General features: G+C 42.8%; 1 protein-coding gene across 15 annotated transcripts in view; it reads left to right on the top strand.

Moving 5' to 3' along the window:
• KCNIP1 (potassium voltage-gated channel interacting protein 1) overlaps nucleotides 1–17,709 on the top strand; it is an 849,721-nt gene that overhangs the window by 813,859 nt on the left and 18,153 nt on the right. For all 15 annotated transcript variants that reach the window (XM_045026844.1, XM_045026845.1, XM_045026856.1 and 12 more), the window contains 2 exons: nucleotides 15,612–15,681; nucleotides 17,550–17,620. In XM_045026844.1, the coding sequence (XP_044882779.1) occupies nucleotides 15,612–15,681; nucleotides 17,550–17,620 (141 nt within the window). The remainder of the gene's footprint in view (nucleotides 1–15,611; nucleotides 15,682–17,549; nucleotides 17,621–17,709) is intronic.

The raw sequence follows: 17,709 nt of genomic DNA, 5'->3' as shown, positions 1-17,709 counted from the left end.
TTCAGACAAAACAAAAGGGCAGCTTTAGAGTTTTTCAATAAATCATCATTGCGATGGGATGGGTAATTATACATGGCAGGCTCACTGACTCAGCTGTTCCCCTATTTCCTATAGCTTTTAGCCATCTGTTTTTTGTGATGGTGTTATAGTGCCATCTGGAGATTCAAATCCCCAGTGGATATATGGTCACTTTTCTATATCTTGCTTACACTTATTCCCTTTTCTTGGATGATTGTGGTGGTCCTGCTTAATTTACATGATGGCACCTAGCTGTTATGATGATGGGTGCTTTACAAGTGCATGTAATGGGCCAGATTGTCTGCTACATCCAATTTAAACTGGGTGAAGTAAATGGGAGTAGAGGACTATCAAGAAGTGACTCATGGATACCCTGCTTGGCCCTAAATCCATTTTAGAGCATCCTGGAGGCTGCTCTAACCTGAGCCAGTGTATTACCCCCTCCTCTCCAAGCTCATCATCAGAAGCAAAATCTCCACAGGCCAGGACCCAACAACTTAAAGTAGCACCAGACACTGCCAGAAGAACAGATACAAACCCTGCAGCCATATCTCCACTCCTATGATTTCTTTCTTTTCTTTTCTTTTCTTTTTTTGTTCAAAAATGTACATGCCATTATTTTCATCCTACAAATATAATTTTAAAACAGCTTAAAAAGGTAGGAACTGATCAGTTGTCACTCTACATTTTATAATTGTAAATGCTTCTCTGAAGACTCTCCTCTAACCTCTTCCTTTTCCACAATAAATTAACAATCCTGGCTTGATAAAAGTCCCAGCCTGCCACTAGCCCCCTTTGTGATTGACATGCTGCTGTGAAAGACTGTAAAGACTAGAAACTGCTGCTGTGGGTGCTCACTGTGTCAATGCTTCTATAAGAAGCAGCTCGTGCTGTGACAGCAGTTCTGGCCTGCATGCATGATTACACTTTCTGAATTCCCACATGGTTATTTTTTGCTTCTGAAACTCCATCTGGAAGCTGTGTAAGGCTTTGAATCAAACCTTGAGGAATGCTTCAGAAAGGCATTGCTGCCATTGATCATCCTGTTTCAGCTTTCTGTAACTGGATTGTGTTCAGATGCGTATGCTAGTGCCAATTCATTTGCACTTAATTGATCACAATTTTGTTTTATAAGAGCCAAATAATGCTCAAGAGTCTTCATTAGTGCTTCAACGTGACTTAATCAAGCTGACTTAAAAGATGAAGCTCTTGTGAAACAAAGCAGGTGTACCCCATGCTCAGTTTAAATTCCACGGTAGGCAGCAAAAGTTGACCTACTCAAGAATAGTTTCAGCACTTTGGTTCATGCTGAAAGGAATTGGTGTTCCAGATGCAGGATATTTACACTGGTACTGGTATGAGAGTACATGTGGCTTTGGTAGGAGGAGGGATAGCTCAGTGGTTTGACCACTGGCCTGCTAAACCCAGGGTTGTGAGCTCAGTGCTTGAGAGGGCCACTTAGGGATCTAGGGCAAAATCAATACTTGGTCCTGCTAGTGAAGAGCAGGGGGCTGGACTCAATGACCTTTTGGGGTCCCTTCCAGTTCCAGGAGATAGGATATCTCCAATTATTTTTTTTCATACTTTTGCCACATTTCTACACAACCTGTGGTGTGCAGCAAGGATACATTCTCACCCCAGCACTATTCTGTCACCCATCAACTAGATATTAGGACTTGCCACTCCACACATCGGAATCAAGGTTGGTCAAAAAGCATTCACTGACCAAGACTATGCCAATGACGCTGCTTTGCTGTGGAGAAGTCAAATAACTTCAGCCCCACCCTCCAAGGTCTGCAGGACACCACCTACATTATGGGTTGAACGTCTCATAGCAATAGACCAAGCTACAGAACTTTGGAGCTGGGCCACCAGAAGCCCTACTGCAGGTGGGGTTGAGTACCGTGGAGAGCACTGATGAGTTAATCTGCCTAGGCTGCAAGCAAAGTTCAAACGGTCACAGCAAACTGGACTTTCTTTGACAAATAGGTCTCAATGCCTTCTGCACAAAGTCCACGTCTCACTTATGGATACAGCAAAGTCTTTGCAATGAGACAAAGCTCAGGATTGGTCAAACCTGTGTACCACATGTATTGCTGTATGGGTCAGAAACTTGGACCCACTTACACACAGAGTTGAGGGGGCTAGAGGCATTTCATATGTTCTGTCAGCGCCAAATAGGGTGACCAGATAGCAAGTGTGAAAAATCAGGATGGGGTTCAGGGGGTTAGTAGGCGTCTATATAAGAAAAAGCCACGAATATCGGGACTGCCCCTATAAAATTGGGACATCAGGTCACCCTAATGCCAAATCCTGAGCATGAAGCGGGTTGACTTTGTGAGAAATGTCATAATATTGCAGCGATCTGGCCTTCCTTCAGTCGCTCATTATATTCAAAAGTGGCATTGCAGGCTCTTCGGCCTTGTTTCCAGGATGGATAAAAACACCCCAGTACACTGTGCTCTTCAGCTCCCCATTGACACATGAAGAAGTGCATGCCCTGACCCTTCCTGGCGCCACCTAGAGGGCGGCCCCAGAGATTTACTGATTTGCAGGATTCAGCCAGATTTGGGAACTTCACTGCACAATTCCTGGTGTGATGCCATCAGCAGTGGTCATTGTTACTGGTACAATAGTCCTCAGGACATTGTGTGTGTTTGATGTTTGCAAGGCTAAGATTTTATCACAGCTATTTTTAGTATAAAGTTATGGACATGTCACAGGCAATAAACAAAACTTCACGGAGCCTGTGACCCATCTGTGACTTTACTAAAAATAACCTGGGGGCAGGACTAGGTAGTGGGGAGGAATGGAGTCCCATGCGGGGGGATTGACAGGACAAGCCCCCCACTAGCAGCTGCAGTGGCGGGGGTCGGGGTGCAGCCATAGGGGGCACACAGTCCCCACTCCATAGCTGGCCGCAGCTACAGGAAAGAGGTGCGTGGCCTCGGCTGCAGCCTCCAGCAAGCCCAGCACAGGCAGGGAGCTAGGGGACACTTGGCTCTGGGAAGCTGTGAGGGGGGCACACAGCCCCTGGTGCAGCCCCTGGGGAAAGCTGAGGGGCTGGGGCTCACAGCCCTGGCTGCAGCCCCTGCCAAGCCTGGGATGCCATGGGGCTGGGGTGTGCGGCCCCAGCTGCAGACTCCCGCCAAGCCCAAGGACGCTGCAAGGCTAGGGTGTGTGACCCCAGCTGCAGCCCCTGCCAACCCTGCGACACCACGGGGCTGGGATGCACGGCCCCGGCTGCAGCCCCTGGCAGAAACCACAGGGCTGGGGCTGCAGGGTCCTGGTTCCAGACAGCCCCAGTTGCAGAGCAGGGGTTCACAGTCCCACCTCTGTCTCCTGAGGCCCTAGATGTCACAGAGGTCCGGTAAAGTCACAGAATCTGTGACTGCCATGACCTCCGTGACTAAATCATAGCCTTAATGATTTGATCATTTGGATAGTTTCTTGCCAGTATTAATGCACAGTCTTTTAGTCTAGTAAGGAGTTACAGTACTATTTGCAGGGCTAAATGCTGCTCTATTTACGACAGTGGGAACGTTACCTTTGACTTGAATGGCAATGGATTAACTTCTAGCTGAACATTGCTTCTTTTTTATTTGCACTCTTACATATCTAACAAGGTGTCTGAATCCATGGAAGAATGAGAAAAGTGACCACTAGTGGCTTTGTTTTTTAAGGTGCTGAAACCAAATGCACTTTTTCAAGAAGCCCACTAACTACTGAACATAAAAAATACCACAGGGCAAGTGTGAAAATCCAGCATCTTGTATTGCTTTTGAAATGCTAGACCACTAAAGAGCTGAGTTCACATAAAGAGAACCACTACAGCAGTTGCAATTCTTTTTGCTGTTTGAATAAGAAATTGACTTTGCGTATTACTTTCAAGGATAGTCAAGTGATGTCAAATGATGACTAGCAAGTGCTTAGAATGGATGAAAAGAAAAAAAAACCTAGCAGTGTTCAAAAGTAAGTATACACTGGGACTATGTATATACCAAGGAGCACTAAGAAGTCAACATTTATCTCCACTGAAATAGAAGACAGTCGTTCCTGTCATCTCAGTTATCTCATCATGGGTAACAACAGCTCTGGATTGTACTGACATTGTCTCTTTCCGTACAGCTTTGGAATTTAAATTAGAATTTGTAAACCCTCAGATTTTGTTACCTTCACTTCTGTTTCCAGGGGCTAAAATTTATTGTCGGGATTATATTCTGTTGGAACACTAGATTTTCATATGGTTCTTGGTTTCAGTCTTCAAAGATGTGATTTTGCAGATGACGCTAAAGCATTGCTTTATACCAGATCTATTAGCCATCACCACTACAACTGGACTGACATTCCCACTGAAAGGAAGACCAGAACATTTGGAATATGGGCTGATGGTTTTGTAATTTTGTTTTTTTCGTTATTTAACATTAAAGAAAATATTTTTTGCAGTCAACAACTGATTTCCTTAACTACCCAGAACCCTTCACAAATCAGTAGATCAACTATAAAAGGCCCAGCCATTTTAGATTCATACAATCAATCCCCCAAAAAATAAGACTTTAAAAGTGTTTCTGAATGGCTTGTTTCCCTTAGGAGAGCATCCCACTACCCTGCGTCCTACCTTTCTTTTTATGTAGGCTGCTGACTGCAAATTCAACACAACTGGAATAAGACCAGTTGATTGCAGTTTAATCTTGCCCCTTGTTTATACCCACTATGAAAGCTGGCTAAATCTAGGAGTATAAATAGGCTACTCTGAACATGAGAAAGATAAGGTGGGTGAGGTAATATCTTTTATTGGATCAACTTCTGTTGGTGAAAGAGACAAGCTTTTGAGCTACACAGAGCTCTTCTTCAAGTCTGGGAAATGTACTCAGAGGGTATGCACACACTGCAATTAAAAACCCACAGCTGGCTGTGCCAGCTGACTCGGGCTGGGACTGCAGGACTGTTTAATTGCAGCCAGGCTGTTTCAGTACAATGTAGACTTTGGGGCTGGGCTGCAGCCTGAGCTCTGAAACCCTCCCACCTCACAGGTTCCTAGAGCCCAGGCTCCAACCTGAGCCTGGAAGCCTACACTGCAATTAAGCAGCCCTTTACCCTGTGCCCTGCGAGCCCAAGTCAGCCAGCACAGGCCAGCCTCGGGTATCAAATTGCAGTGTAGACGTATCCAGAGTGTCACAGCTAAATAAAAGGTGGAACAGATTGTTCAGCATAAATAGTGAACACATTTCAAGGGACCATTCAAGGTGAAGTGGCCCATTAACACTTCTCCAGTGACGGTGAGGGGGGAGGGGGGAGGAATGAGAGGAAGAATAAAGGAGAAAAAAAGCAGGGTGGAAGGGGTAAGTGATTGTTGTACTAAATCATAAATCTGTTGTTTCTATTCAGTCCATGATTTTTAGTACCTTTCAGAATTACGAATTTAAGATCCTAGACTTGTGTTTTGACAGTGTTGTGCAGGTTTCCTTTCAGGATGAGGTCTGGGGTCAGATACAGAGTGTGTGTTTTGTGAAAAAAGTGTTCACCCACAGGTGATGTGGCGTTTTGGCTTTTATCATTCTTCTGTGTGTGTTCATTCGCGAGCATAGGGATTGTCTGGTTCACCCACATAGTTGTTATTGGAGCATTTATTGTTGTGATAGCATGTGAACTATCCTGGATCTTGAAAGGTGTGTTGTGGGGGTGCTGAATATCATAGGAGAGGAGATATGGCTGCAGGGTTTGTATCTGTTTTTCTGGCAGTGTCTGATGCTACTTTAAGTTGTTGAGTCCTGGCCTGTGGAGATTTTGCTTCTGATGATGAGCTTGGAGAGGTCGGGGGTAATAAACTGGCTCAGGTTAGAGCAGCCTCCGGGATGCTCTAAAATGGATTTAGGGCCAAGCAGAGTAACCGTGAGTCACTTCTTGATAGTCCTCTACTCCCATTTACTTCACCCAGTTTAAACTGGATGTAGCAGACAATCCATCCCATTATATGCACTTCTTAATTTATCATGGAAAAGGAAGCATTAGAGGAGAGGCTTCAGAGAAGCATTTACAATTATAAAAGGTAGAGTGACAACTGATCAGTTCCTACATTTTTAAGCTGTTTTAAAATTATATTTGCTGGATGAAAATAATGGCAGGTAAGTTTTTGAACAAAAAAAAAAAAGAAAGAAATCTTCACATAATGTAGCCAACCTGCAGAACTCAGTGCTGTAGGACAGTGGTTCTCAAAGTCGGTCTGCCGCTTGTTCAGGGAAAGCCCCTGGCTGGCCGGGCCTGTTTGTTTACCTGCCGTGTCCACAGGTTCGGCCGATCGTGGCTCCCACTGACCACAGTTCACCGCTCCAGGCCAATGGGGGCTGCAGAAAGGGAGGCCAGCACATCCCTCGGCCCGCGCCACTTCCACAGCCCCCATTGGCCTGGAGCAGCAAACTGCAGCCAGTGGGAGCCGAGATCGGCCAAACCTGTGGACAGGGCAGGTAAACAAACTGGCCCAGCCAGGCAGGGGCTTTCCCTGAACAAGCGACGGATTGACTTTGAGAACCACTGGTGTAGGAGGCTTAGTCACATACTGGAAGGTGGTTGAAGTTGAGAAAGAATGGTTAATTTAATGATCAATATGTTTGAAGATATGTTTATTGCCTACAATAAAGGAAATTAGGTTCTTTAGGGCATACATTTATCATTTTAGGGGGCAGGAAGGAATTTATTTCCCTGGAATTACTATTGGTGGAAACATATCTCGAAGAACACCAGTTACAAAAAAAGGTAACTGTCTTTTCTTCTTTGAATGATTGCTCATGTCCATGCCAATGTAGGTGACTCCGAAGCAGGACCATGAGAGGCAGGTAGGAGTTCATGGACGTGTTGATTGCAACACAGCTCTGCCAAAGCCAGCATCATCTCTTGCTTGCTGGGTGATGGAATAATGGGTCGTGAACGTGTGTATCAAAGACCACGTCATGGTGCTGCAGATGTCCTGAATAAGGACATACGCAAAGAAGGCCGCCAAGGACACTTGAGCCCTGATTGAGTGGGCCTTCGCTATAGGCAGTGGCTCAGCCTGAGCCAGATCATAACAGGTCCGAATGCAGGTGGTGATCCTCTGCCAGGACACCGTGAGGCCCTTCAACCTATTCACTGTTGTGATAAAGAGCCGGGCCTTCAGAAAAGGGCAAGAAAAATTATATGGGGCATGGAGCGTCTGCCATATGAGGAGAGATTAATGAGACTGGCACTTTTCAGCCTGGAAAAAAAACAACTAAGGGGGATATGACAGAGGTCTATAAAATCATGTCTGATGTGGAGAAAGTAAATAAGGAAGTGTTATTTACTCCTCTCATAACACAAGAACTACGAGTCACCAAATGAAATTAATAGGCAGCAGGTTTAAAACAAACAAAAGGAAGTATTTTTTCACACAACACACAGTCAACCTGTGGAACTCCTTGCCAAAGGATTTTGTGAAGGCCAAGACTATAACAGGGTTCAATAAAGAACTAGATACATTCATGGAGGATAGGTCTATCAATGGCCATTAGCCAGGATGGTATCCCTAGCCTCCGTTTGCCAGAAGCTGGGAATGAACGACAGGGGATGGATCACTTGATACCTGTTCTGTTCATTCCCTCTGGGGCACCTGGCATTGGCCACTGTTGGAAGATGGGATACTGGGCTAGATGGACCTTTGGTCTGACCCAGTATGGCCGTTCTTATGTTCTTCTTATGTTCATACTTGGAAACGAAGTCAAAATGACCTGAGTTTTCTGGATTAGCCTTTAAATACCAAAGGGCTAAAAGCTTTTCAATCAGGCCATATGTGGGCAAGCGCTAGATGTGCTGGGGGGGTGGGGTTGAGTGTGCCAGGGGATGTGTGTGTAAATAAGGTGCAGGTTTATAAGCCATGTTTTGAGATTTTTGCCTTCACTGTCATAAGGCACCCACTGGTAAATTTCTCTTTTGAATCATTGCTTATCAATAGAGATGGGCTGGTTTACAAATCTTGTTTTCCAATGTAGATGGGCATATGGATTTGGGGATTAGAATGAGACCCCTATTTTTTTTGTTGCAGAGCAGGAAAATATGAGAGGGGTGGATAATTTTTGCTGTAACTAAATATTTAGGCCACTTCAAGTGGCTTTTAGAGTTCTGAAAGACACAAAAATGGGAGAAAGAAACATAAAACAGCCCACTTCAAAAGAAATCACCAGTAGCTGTTTTATTAGGAGCTTCTCACTTAGGGCTGGTCCACACTAAGAAGCGGGGTCGAACTAGGGTACACAAATTCAGCTACGTGAATAGCGTAGCTGAATTCGAAGTATCCTAGTTCGAACTACTTACCCGTCCAGACGCCGCGGAATCGAAGTCCGCGGCTCCAAGGTCGACTCCGCCACCGCCGTTTGCAGTGGTGGAGTACCGGAGTCGACCGCAGCGCTTCTGGAGTTCAAACTATCGCATCCAGATTAGACGCGATAGTTCGAACTCCAAGAAGTCGAACTCACCGTGTCGACCCGGCTGGTAAGTGTAGACTAGCCCTTAGAAGATGCTGGTCTAACTGGGAAGTTTGCCATACAGTTGCTATATTTAGCAAGCATCGTTCAGTCTCTGCAAAAAGGAAAAAACAAGGCCCTGATCTTGCTGCCAATGAAGTGAGATACAAGATGGGCTTTTATTCTTTGCTGGAAGCCTAATTCTGTAAGGTGCTGAACACTCCTGTGGGAGCATTCAGCACCTGAAAGGAGGAGATCTCATGCTGAGTTTGAGGGTTGATTTTTGTGGCACTCGAGCTAGAGTATGGAGAGGACAAATGTCATGACATTCAGACAGAATTAAATATGAATTCAGGTCATTGAAAGGCTGGTTTCTTTTTATTTCATTGAAATCTGTCCTAAATTACTGACATCCAGATAGTGGGTGGATCAGTTTTAGATTTCTTTATATACAGGAGGAAGATGGTCTAAGAGACTGGGATCTGGTTGCACTAGTTTCAGTTGACAAGGGATATGAGCTTGTCTGCGATTCATATCTGTCCATTGACAACATCCAATACAAATCTCCTCCTTTCTCCCCTTTGACATTATCTTCAGTGGTTTGCACAAAGTAAGGTGTTCTGAGTTGATTAATTCAGTCCGTTTGTTCAGATGCCCTCTTCTCTTTGGTTTATACATGCACATTGTCAGCATGTGGTGTCAGCAAATGAGAGCTTTTAAAATTCTCCCTTTCATGCATTTTCTTTCCTTCATATTCTGTGCTTTGTGTGGGAATGTTATGTCAAAGAACTTTCTGTTCTTTAAAGATAGCTAAAGAACTCAAAGATAAGTAAAACACGACTTGACTATCCCACCCAGCTTTTTGTGGCTGCAATTAAAATTGATTTGATCCCAGATCTCTAAATATTATCCATCCCTAATTAGGCACTCTTATGCTACTTGGGAATGCATCTGGCTGTCTTTGAGAATTAGCCTTTCTGGATGCATTGACATGTAGGAATGCATTCATAAATAAATAATGTCTTTCCTTTTGGGTCAAAGACAAGTGTAGGATGAAAGCACAATGGATTTTTTCCCATTGTGTGGAACCAGACAAGCTTTGTGCATAGAAGGGCTGCCCTAAACATTTTTGGGAGGGCCTGCAAAACAATTTTCGTAACTCCAAACATAACTGACTCTTTTAAGGTTGGCTTAGCCAGGATATGAAGTCCCTTGCCAGCAGCCTAGAGCCCTGCTGCTGTTCCTTACAGTCTTGGCGACTGATTTTCCCTGGCTGTCATCATGCAAAAAAGGGCTGGACTTTTTTTAAATTGAAAATTGAGGTGGTATTTCTAGCTCCCCCAAATCAGAAGACTTGTAGCCTTGAGCTTTGCAGGGCCTGCAGTCTGGCTCTCTGCAGAATCAAACTTTTCAATCAAAACCAGGTGTTATCCTTCACTGACTACAGTGGTGAGGTTGGGCATGCAAGGATTTCAGAAAAGGGCCCTTTGTTAGGACAGTACGCAGGTGGGATGTTGTCATCATAACCCTAGATCTTCCACTCATAGCCACCTTCTGAACTGGTCTAGCTGTGCCTCAGTTTTCCATCTGTAAAATGGGGATTGGTATTTCCTTTCTCCCACCCTTTATATGGTTTATTTAGACTGACAATTCTTTCACTTTCAAACTATGTATTTACAGCACTTGCCTGATCTTGGTGGTTGTAGCCTCTAGGCACAACTGTAAAATAAAAATAAGCAGTGCTGTTTGGACGGGGAGCAGGCTATCTATTCATCCAGGTGGAAAGATCTAGTATACATTGTACCGTAATCAATGTGGAGTGCTTCACTGTTGTTGGGTTGACAAATGTGGAATCAGGCCATAAATGGTTCACAACTTCATGATGGATATTGCTAACTTCAGCATAGTAAGGCTATCTTATCTTATCTATCAAAGGGACTTATTGTCATTATATCTGAGGACATCACAATCTGTATTGTATTTAGCCTCACAACACTCCTATGATGTAAGGAAGTATTAAACCCATTGAAGAGATGGGGAGCTGAAGCAAAGAGAGGTTGAATGGGCTTGCCTAAGGTCATCCAGGATGCCTCTGGCAGAGCCTTGAACCCAGGTTCTTATAATACGTAATTATTGTTTCTACATGCTCTGAATTTGATAAACACGTGCCAATGGCAGCTTTTATGTTACCTAGAAGTCTGTACGGTGTGTGGACATCAATATCTTATACACGATTTGAGTCAGTTCCCATCTTCAGATATATGTGTGAGGTGTTCATGGAAGTCAAGTTCTCTGCTGACTTCCATTGGATTGTATGTCACATGTAGGTCAGCACAGAATTTGGTCTTCTGAGATTTGTGTGTGCATATCCAAGGACGGAACTGCACTGTTAATATGAGACATGAGCAATTGTTTACTTTGGCTTTTCCATATCTAAAATGTTACCCTCTGCCTCCTGAAAATGAGTTAATGCCACAGATATTTGCGTTATTGATATCCAATATTTTCAGATGAACCATTTCAAAAATTGTTAAGCTGCCAGAATTGTGGGAAGGAACATGAATCAGGAAACATTTGAAATATCTGGGAATTTTGGATTACTAAATCATGGTGCAAAATGCCAATGAATCTCACTGAAGTACTTAGGCAGTAATTTAACTGGCTAAAAATGCAATACATTTCACTTCAAAATGCAAAGAATTGCTAACCGTATTGGATGTTAACATAAAAAGTATTATAATTGAATTCCAGAACATTTTATTGTGCCACAAGCTGGGTGACCTTTTTTTAAACAAACTTCTTTAAAAGGGTTTGACTATAATGGCCGGAAGTAGGCTTTGAAGTTCACAATCCATTAAGATGAAAGGAGAAGATTTTTCTGTCTTTCTGCAGAGGAGGCAGAATAGCAGTGCATTGACTTAAAGGAGACTGAAGTAGGAGTGAAAGGTGCCTTCACAACCCAAAAAACTAGAAACTTTTCTCTTATTTTCTCCATTAGTTTTCTTTAACAGGGCACCCAAAAAAAACCCTGTAGCCTATACATTACCTCAAAACTCAGTGCAGGTTTGCAAACCTATATCAAGTCGGAGTGTGCATTCAATCCCTGAACTAAGAAAAACCTACTGATTTTCAGAGTTCATTTTGAAAGTTTGCATTACCCAAATCCAAACCAGTGTGTGATCCTGGAATGTAAACAAAATCTTACTAGGACATAGATCAGGCAAGTATCTATTTGTATCTTTTTTTTTTCTTGATTTCATACAATTTAACTGTGGTTTATTGGGTAAGTAGGACAAATAATTCTGTCTACAGTTCAGTTGTTGTAAAACCTAGGACACACCATCAATTTGTAGTTTATCAGTCCACAGAGCACTGGGACCCATATTAGAAAACAGCAACCCTAACTGCAGAAATTAGAGGGGTTGTGGCCTTAATGCAGACCAGAAGTTAGAACCAGTTGTGTTTTCATCCTGGCTCTGGCAATATCTTTCTATGGGAGTGACCCAGTTCTCACAGAAGTCAACGGAAAGATTCTCAATGAAGTAGCCTTGGGTGAATGTTACTTAATCTTTCTAGGTCTAATAGTGGTTTCTATTTATCACCACTACCATCACTCCCATAACCGCATTGGTCGTTGGGGCACCATCATTGATGAGCAATCAACCAATTGTCTCCACCCCTTATGATTGTGTGTCCGTGCTTGAGTCGCCACAAAGTTCATTCCTGTCCACTCTTTAATGTCATCAGTCCATCTCTTCATCTGTCTACCTCTTCTTTTCTTCCTCTGTACTGTCCCTTGGAGGATGATCTTGGATAGGCCACAGGATCTTGTTACATGGCTGTACCACTTCAGCTTGTGCTTCTTTACGGTCGTCAGGAGGTCTTCATATGACCCAGCGCATTGGGTGTTGATGTTGCAGACCTCTTCATTAGTGACGTGGTCAAAGTATGAGATGCCCAGGATTTTATGGAAGTATCTCATCTCTACTACCTGTATTTTCCATTCAAGTTCTGCCATAAGGGTCCATGTCTTGCACATATACAGAAAAATGCATGCAGCAGTTTAAGTTTGGATTCCAGGGAGATGTTCTTGTTCCTCCAAACAGCTTTGCCACTGCTGCTGTTGTTTGTGCAGTTCTTGCCCGAATTTCTGCCTTGGATCCTTCATCAGTGATGATTGCCCCCAAATTCTTGAACTGTTTCACTGTCTCCAGCTCTTGTCCACTGACAGTGATATGTGAGCTGATCCCATCATGTTTGTTTGTCATCAGCTTGGTTTTCTCTGAACTGATTTCCATGCCATATTTTGCAGAAGTTTCATCCAATCGTTTCACAAGGTTGGCAAATTCATCTTCGCTGCCTGCCAGGCCATCAGTGTCATCAGCGAACTGAAGATTTGAGATTGTTTGCCCCCCAATGCTGACTGTGCATATGTGATCTTCTAGGGCATCAGTCATCATGCACTCAAAGTAGTAAATGTTGAACAGTGTGGGTGAAAGAAGGCAATCTTGCCAGACTCAAACAGTGGTGCGAAACCACTCTCCTGTTGTGCCATTGACAAGAACTGCACTGCTGGCCTTGGCATACAGTTGTTTAATGGTAAGAATAAGCTTATGACCAACATTGTACTTCTTCATTGTTGCCCAGAGAGCTTCATGCCATACTCTGTCAAACACCTTCTTGAAGTCAGCAAAGACATGGTAGATGTCCTGATGGTGTTGTAAATACTTCTCACATAGAACACGAAGGTTAAAAATCTGTTCAGTGGTATTTCTTCCAGCACGGAAGCCAGCCTGTTCTTCAGCGATGATATTCTCTGCTTGTGGCTTCAATCTGTTCACTATGACTTTCAACATCACTTTACTGGGATGGCTAATTAAGCTTATAGTCTGGTAATTTTGACACAATTGGCAGAATGATGATTAGTGACTGTGTCCATATAGATGGCCACTCACTGGTCTGCCAGAACTTGTTGCAGATCTTGGTGAGTACATCTATTAGTATTTCTCCTCTGAATTTCATCAGTTCAGCTGGGATGTTGTCAATACCTGTAGCCTTTCCGTTATTGAGTGATTTCGCAGCTGTGTCCACTTCTTCACGCAGTATTGGAAAGTCATCCTCCTCTGTTGAATCTGGGCTGTCTAAGACACTAGAATCTCCATTTGTCTGATGGTTGTATAGATCAGAGCAGTAGTTTGTCCACCTATGTCTGAAAGACTGTTCCCTTCTTTGTCTTGCATTGTGTGAGCTTTGATCCATCTTTCCTTCATCAGATCTTTTACAGCCTGGAAGGCTCATTTGCTATTTTTATGATTGATACACTCTTCAATATTAGAGCATTGTTTTTCAATCTATATCTCCTTGGCCATCTTCATTCCTTTCTTGATCTTTCTGCCAATCGCTCTGTATTTATCAGCTTCCTTAGTGCTGTTCTTGTCTCTCTTAAGTTCTCTTCTAATGTCACACATTTGTAGTATTTCATTTGTGACCCATGGTTTTGTCTTCTTACGATGTTTCCCAACAATGTCCAGTGCTGCCTCATTCATTACAGCATTGAAATTGTTGATCATTGTTTTTACGTCTCTCTCTAGAGCAAGCAGCAGGGCAAATTTTCCACCGATCATTGTGTGGAATGACTCTGCAATGTTTCGGTCTCTGAGTCTTTCTAAGTCAAACTTGGTTCTGGTGAACTTTGGCCTGAGGATTTTCCTTATCCGCAGCCAAAAATTTAGCATCATAAGGTTGTGATCATTTCCAATATCAGCACCAGGGAAGTTCCTTGTTTTAGCTCAGTTAATCCCAGAATGAAATCAGTTTTGCACCATGATGTAGTCAATTTGGCTGTGATGTAGACCACTAGGTGTGTGCCATGTTGATCGTCTGGATGCTTTTTGTGCTCCTAATGTGTTTGCAAGAACCAGACTGTTATAGCTGGCAAACTCCAAAAGTCTCAATCCCCTCTCATTGGTTACTGCATTACAGAAAGGCCACAATAATCTCGCCAATCTGCATGTGCGTCAGTATCCACTTTAGCATTCCAATCTCCTTGTACAATCAGAATATCTTTCTTGTGTACTTTACTGAAGATGTCTTGGAGCTGATTGCAAAAATCTTCAGTTTGCTCATCATCATAGTTTGTTGTAGGGGCATAGACTTGTACCACTGTCATATTAAATAGTACTGACTTTAGACAGATGGAAATAAGCCTGCTGGACATTGGGCAGCATCCTAATACTGAATTTTTGATATCTTTATGCACAAGAAATCCTACACCGTGGACATGTTTGTCTTCTCCACTGTAATAGAGTGCATGGCCTTCTTCCATTAGGACTTCTCCAAAGTTCTTCCATCTGACCTCAGAGATTCCTAAGAGGTGCCCTATTTGTCACAGTGTCCTTACATTCCATGTGGCTATGGTGATGTTCTCTCTTCCAGTGATCTTCTTTGTTGGGGTTACACCAGTAGTATACTTGTTGCATCTGCCCTGGTGGGAGATGGATGGTGCCGTCATTATTAACCCGGGCTGTGACCAATCCGGCATGGACAGAGTTGACTTGCTCATCATATGGTGTGTCTTGGGCAAATTTCTAACCTGGCGGAGCCCATCCTCTCCAGGCAGCCTCTTATGACATGCAGGAGGAGCAGTGGGCCTATTCTGTCCCTGGACCCACAGGGGGCGTTACTATTTATAAGGACTTAATAATACTTACTATTAACCCCATACAAGGCTAACTTCACTCACTTACCACCAGGGTTCCATTGAAGGTTAATGAGTTAATGTTTCTGTAGGACATCGAAGATGAAATATTACTTGGTATTAATCTTGTTCATTATCATTATGTGAAGGCCTTACATGGCAAAAGGCATGAATCAACTTCCCAGGTTGTCCTACAAAATGGGGATTGAACTGTGGAGGATTTTGTTGGTTTTCTTTTAAATTGTGAACCAAGCTTATGGGAGCTAGAGAATTCTAGTCTTAAGTTTTTTAATTTCTTCAGCTGCACAAATCATGCATACAGTATGCTGCAGGAACAGGAATGTAATTGTGTAAATGCTCTCTTTGGGCATGTAGTGCTTTGCAAATGAATCTTGACAGGGTTTTTCTTGGTTTTCCAACAGGAATGTCCTAGTGGGGTTGTTAATGAAGAGACGTTCAAACAAATCTATGCACAGTTTTTTCCACATGGAGGTGAGTAGAGTGCTTTGTGACTGTCAGACTTATTGAAGCATGTCTTAAAATTCATGTCTGCCAGCTAGCAGCAAAACTATGTCATATTGTAACTTTGAATTGATTTTTTGAGTTTTACTGAGAGTTTTTAAATATAAAAATACAAATGAGTAAGAAAATAAATATAGACCCCTTAGAATACCTATTGCACAGAAATACAAGTAAGCCAGCACTAAAGATCATTACTGGGGTCAACCCCCTTTTTTTAAGATGAACACTGGTACAGTGCTTAGGGCATTTGACTGGGAGTCAGGAAACCTGGGTTTCATCCCTGCTCTGCCTCCCAGCTGCTGCATCACCTCGAACAAGTTATTTCCATTTTCTGTGCCTCTTTCCTGTTCCACACACAATCTCTCCACTCTGTATAGAATATCAACTCTTTGGGGCACAGACGTCTCTTACAATTGTCTTTACAGCACCTAGCACAGCACAGTGGGGTCTCTGTGATGGGTTCGGTCACAGAGACCCCCTTGGGACTGTCACCTGCCATGCTTAGACTACCTCTGAGCTCATTTTCCCTGTCAGCTTGGGACTCCAGAACCTGTCTTGTTGAGCCAGACATGCAAACCTGCTGCAACACAGACCCAGGGTCTGAACCACGTCCCCAAAGCCGCAGACCTTAACTGAAAACCACTCAGCACCCAGACACCCAGCTCCTAATGGGATCCAAATCCCAAATAAATTTGTTTTACTCTGCATAAAGCTTATACAGGGTAAACTCATAAATTGCTTGCCCTCTATAACACTGATAGAGAGATATGCACAGCTGTTTGCTCCTTCAGGTATTAATCACTTACTCTGGGTTCAATAATAAACAAAAGTGATTTTATTAAGAATAAAAAGTAGGATTTAAGTGGTTCCAAGTAATAGCAGACAGAACAAAGTAAGTTACCAAGCAAAATAAAACAAAATATGCATGTGTTTCATCTTTCTTCATATTGTTATGGTTTCTGCTATTAAAAGCTGCCCTTCATCTGGCCTTAGAATCTGTTCTTGCTTTAGATGTAAAGACTTCTAAAACCATCTTTAACAATGTTTAAGGTTCAGTGCAGGCTCTGTAGAAGTCCTCTGGGACTTCTCATCGAAGTCTCAATAAAATCTGTTCAGCTTTTCAGCCTTTATCTTATTGTTTTAAATGGAACTCAAGTGATGTGTCAAAACACTCAGTAAACAGGACAATTCCAGAGTTCAGATGGCCCTATTATTTTTCCTTTCTAACTAATCACCTGTTCTGTTGTATGTCAGAATGGGCTTCCATTAGAGATGGGACTTGCTGCTTTAGTGAACAACTGGATTAGACAGTGAGGCTTTTAATCAGTTGGTTATATGGACTGCCCAGCAATCTATGAGCTAGTGGAATATTCTTGTTTTCATAATTCCTTTCTAGCCACATCCCAGTGAAGGCTAGCACCAAAATTTGCTACCAGTATACAGCCTTATAGAGTATTGCAACTCTAGAATACCTCCAGTGCATTTTATATGTAGAAAAAAGATGGATGTGAAGGGAACATATGGGCTGAATAATTTGTTGCCATACTTGAATTGCCCCATGGGCTTAAGTTTCCTTTCCCTCGTTATTTTCCCAGCCTTAAAATCCAGGTCATTGCCATGTTGATAAATTCTTGTTTATTTCATGGGTCTTTTCCAAGTACTCTTAATGAGCCCTGAGTTGTAATTCTTCACTTCTCTATACCAGTTTACAGAAACAATTTCCAAAGAAGCCACATTGGTTACTGGAGGAAAATGAGGCCATGAATGTTGCTAATAGTCATTAGTGAAAGTGTATGCATAATAAGCTTCAAGATAATCTATGTCTTTGTGTTTTTCAGATGCTAGTATGTATGCCCATTATCTTTTCAATGCGTTTGACACTGCACAGACTGGATCAGTGAAGTTTGAGGTAATTAACTTGCATCATAGTTCTCAGACAATCTTAGTGATTTCTACATCCACTCTTCACTCTGAACTATTAGTATTTTCAGGATAAAT

This window comes from Mauremys mutica, chromosome 8 (genome assembly GCF_020497125.1).
Source record: "Mauremys mutica isolate MM-2020 ecotype Southern chromosome 8, ASM2049712v1, whole genome shotgun sequence".
NCBI lineage: Eukaryota > Metazoa > Chordata > Testudines > Geoemydidae > Mauremys > Mauremys mutica.
This window is presented reverse-complemented; position numbering and strand designations above follow the sequence as displayed.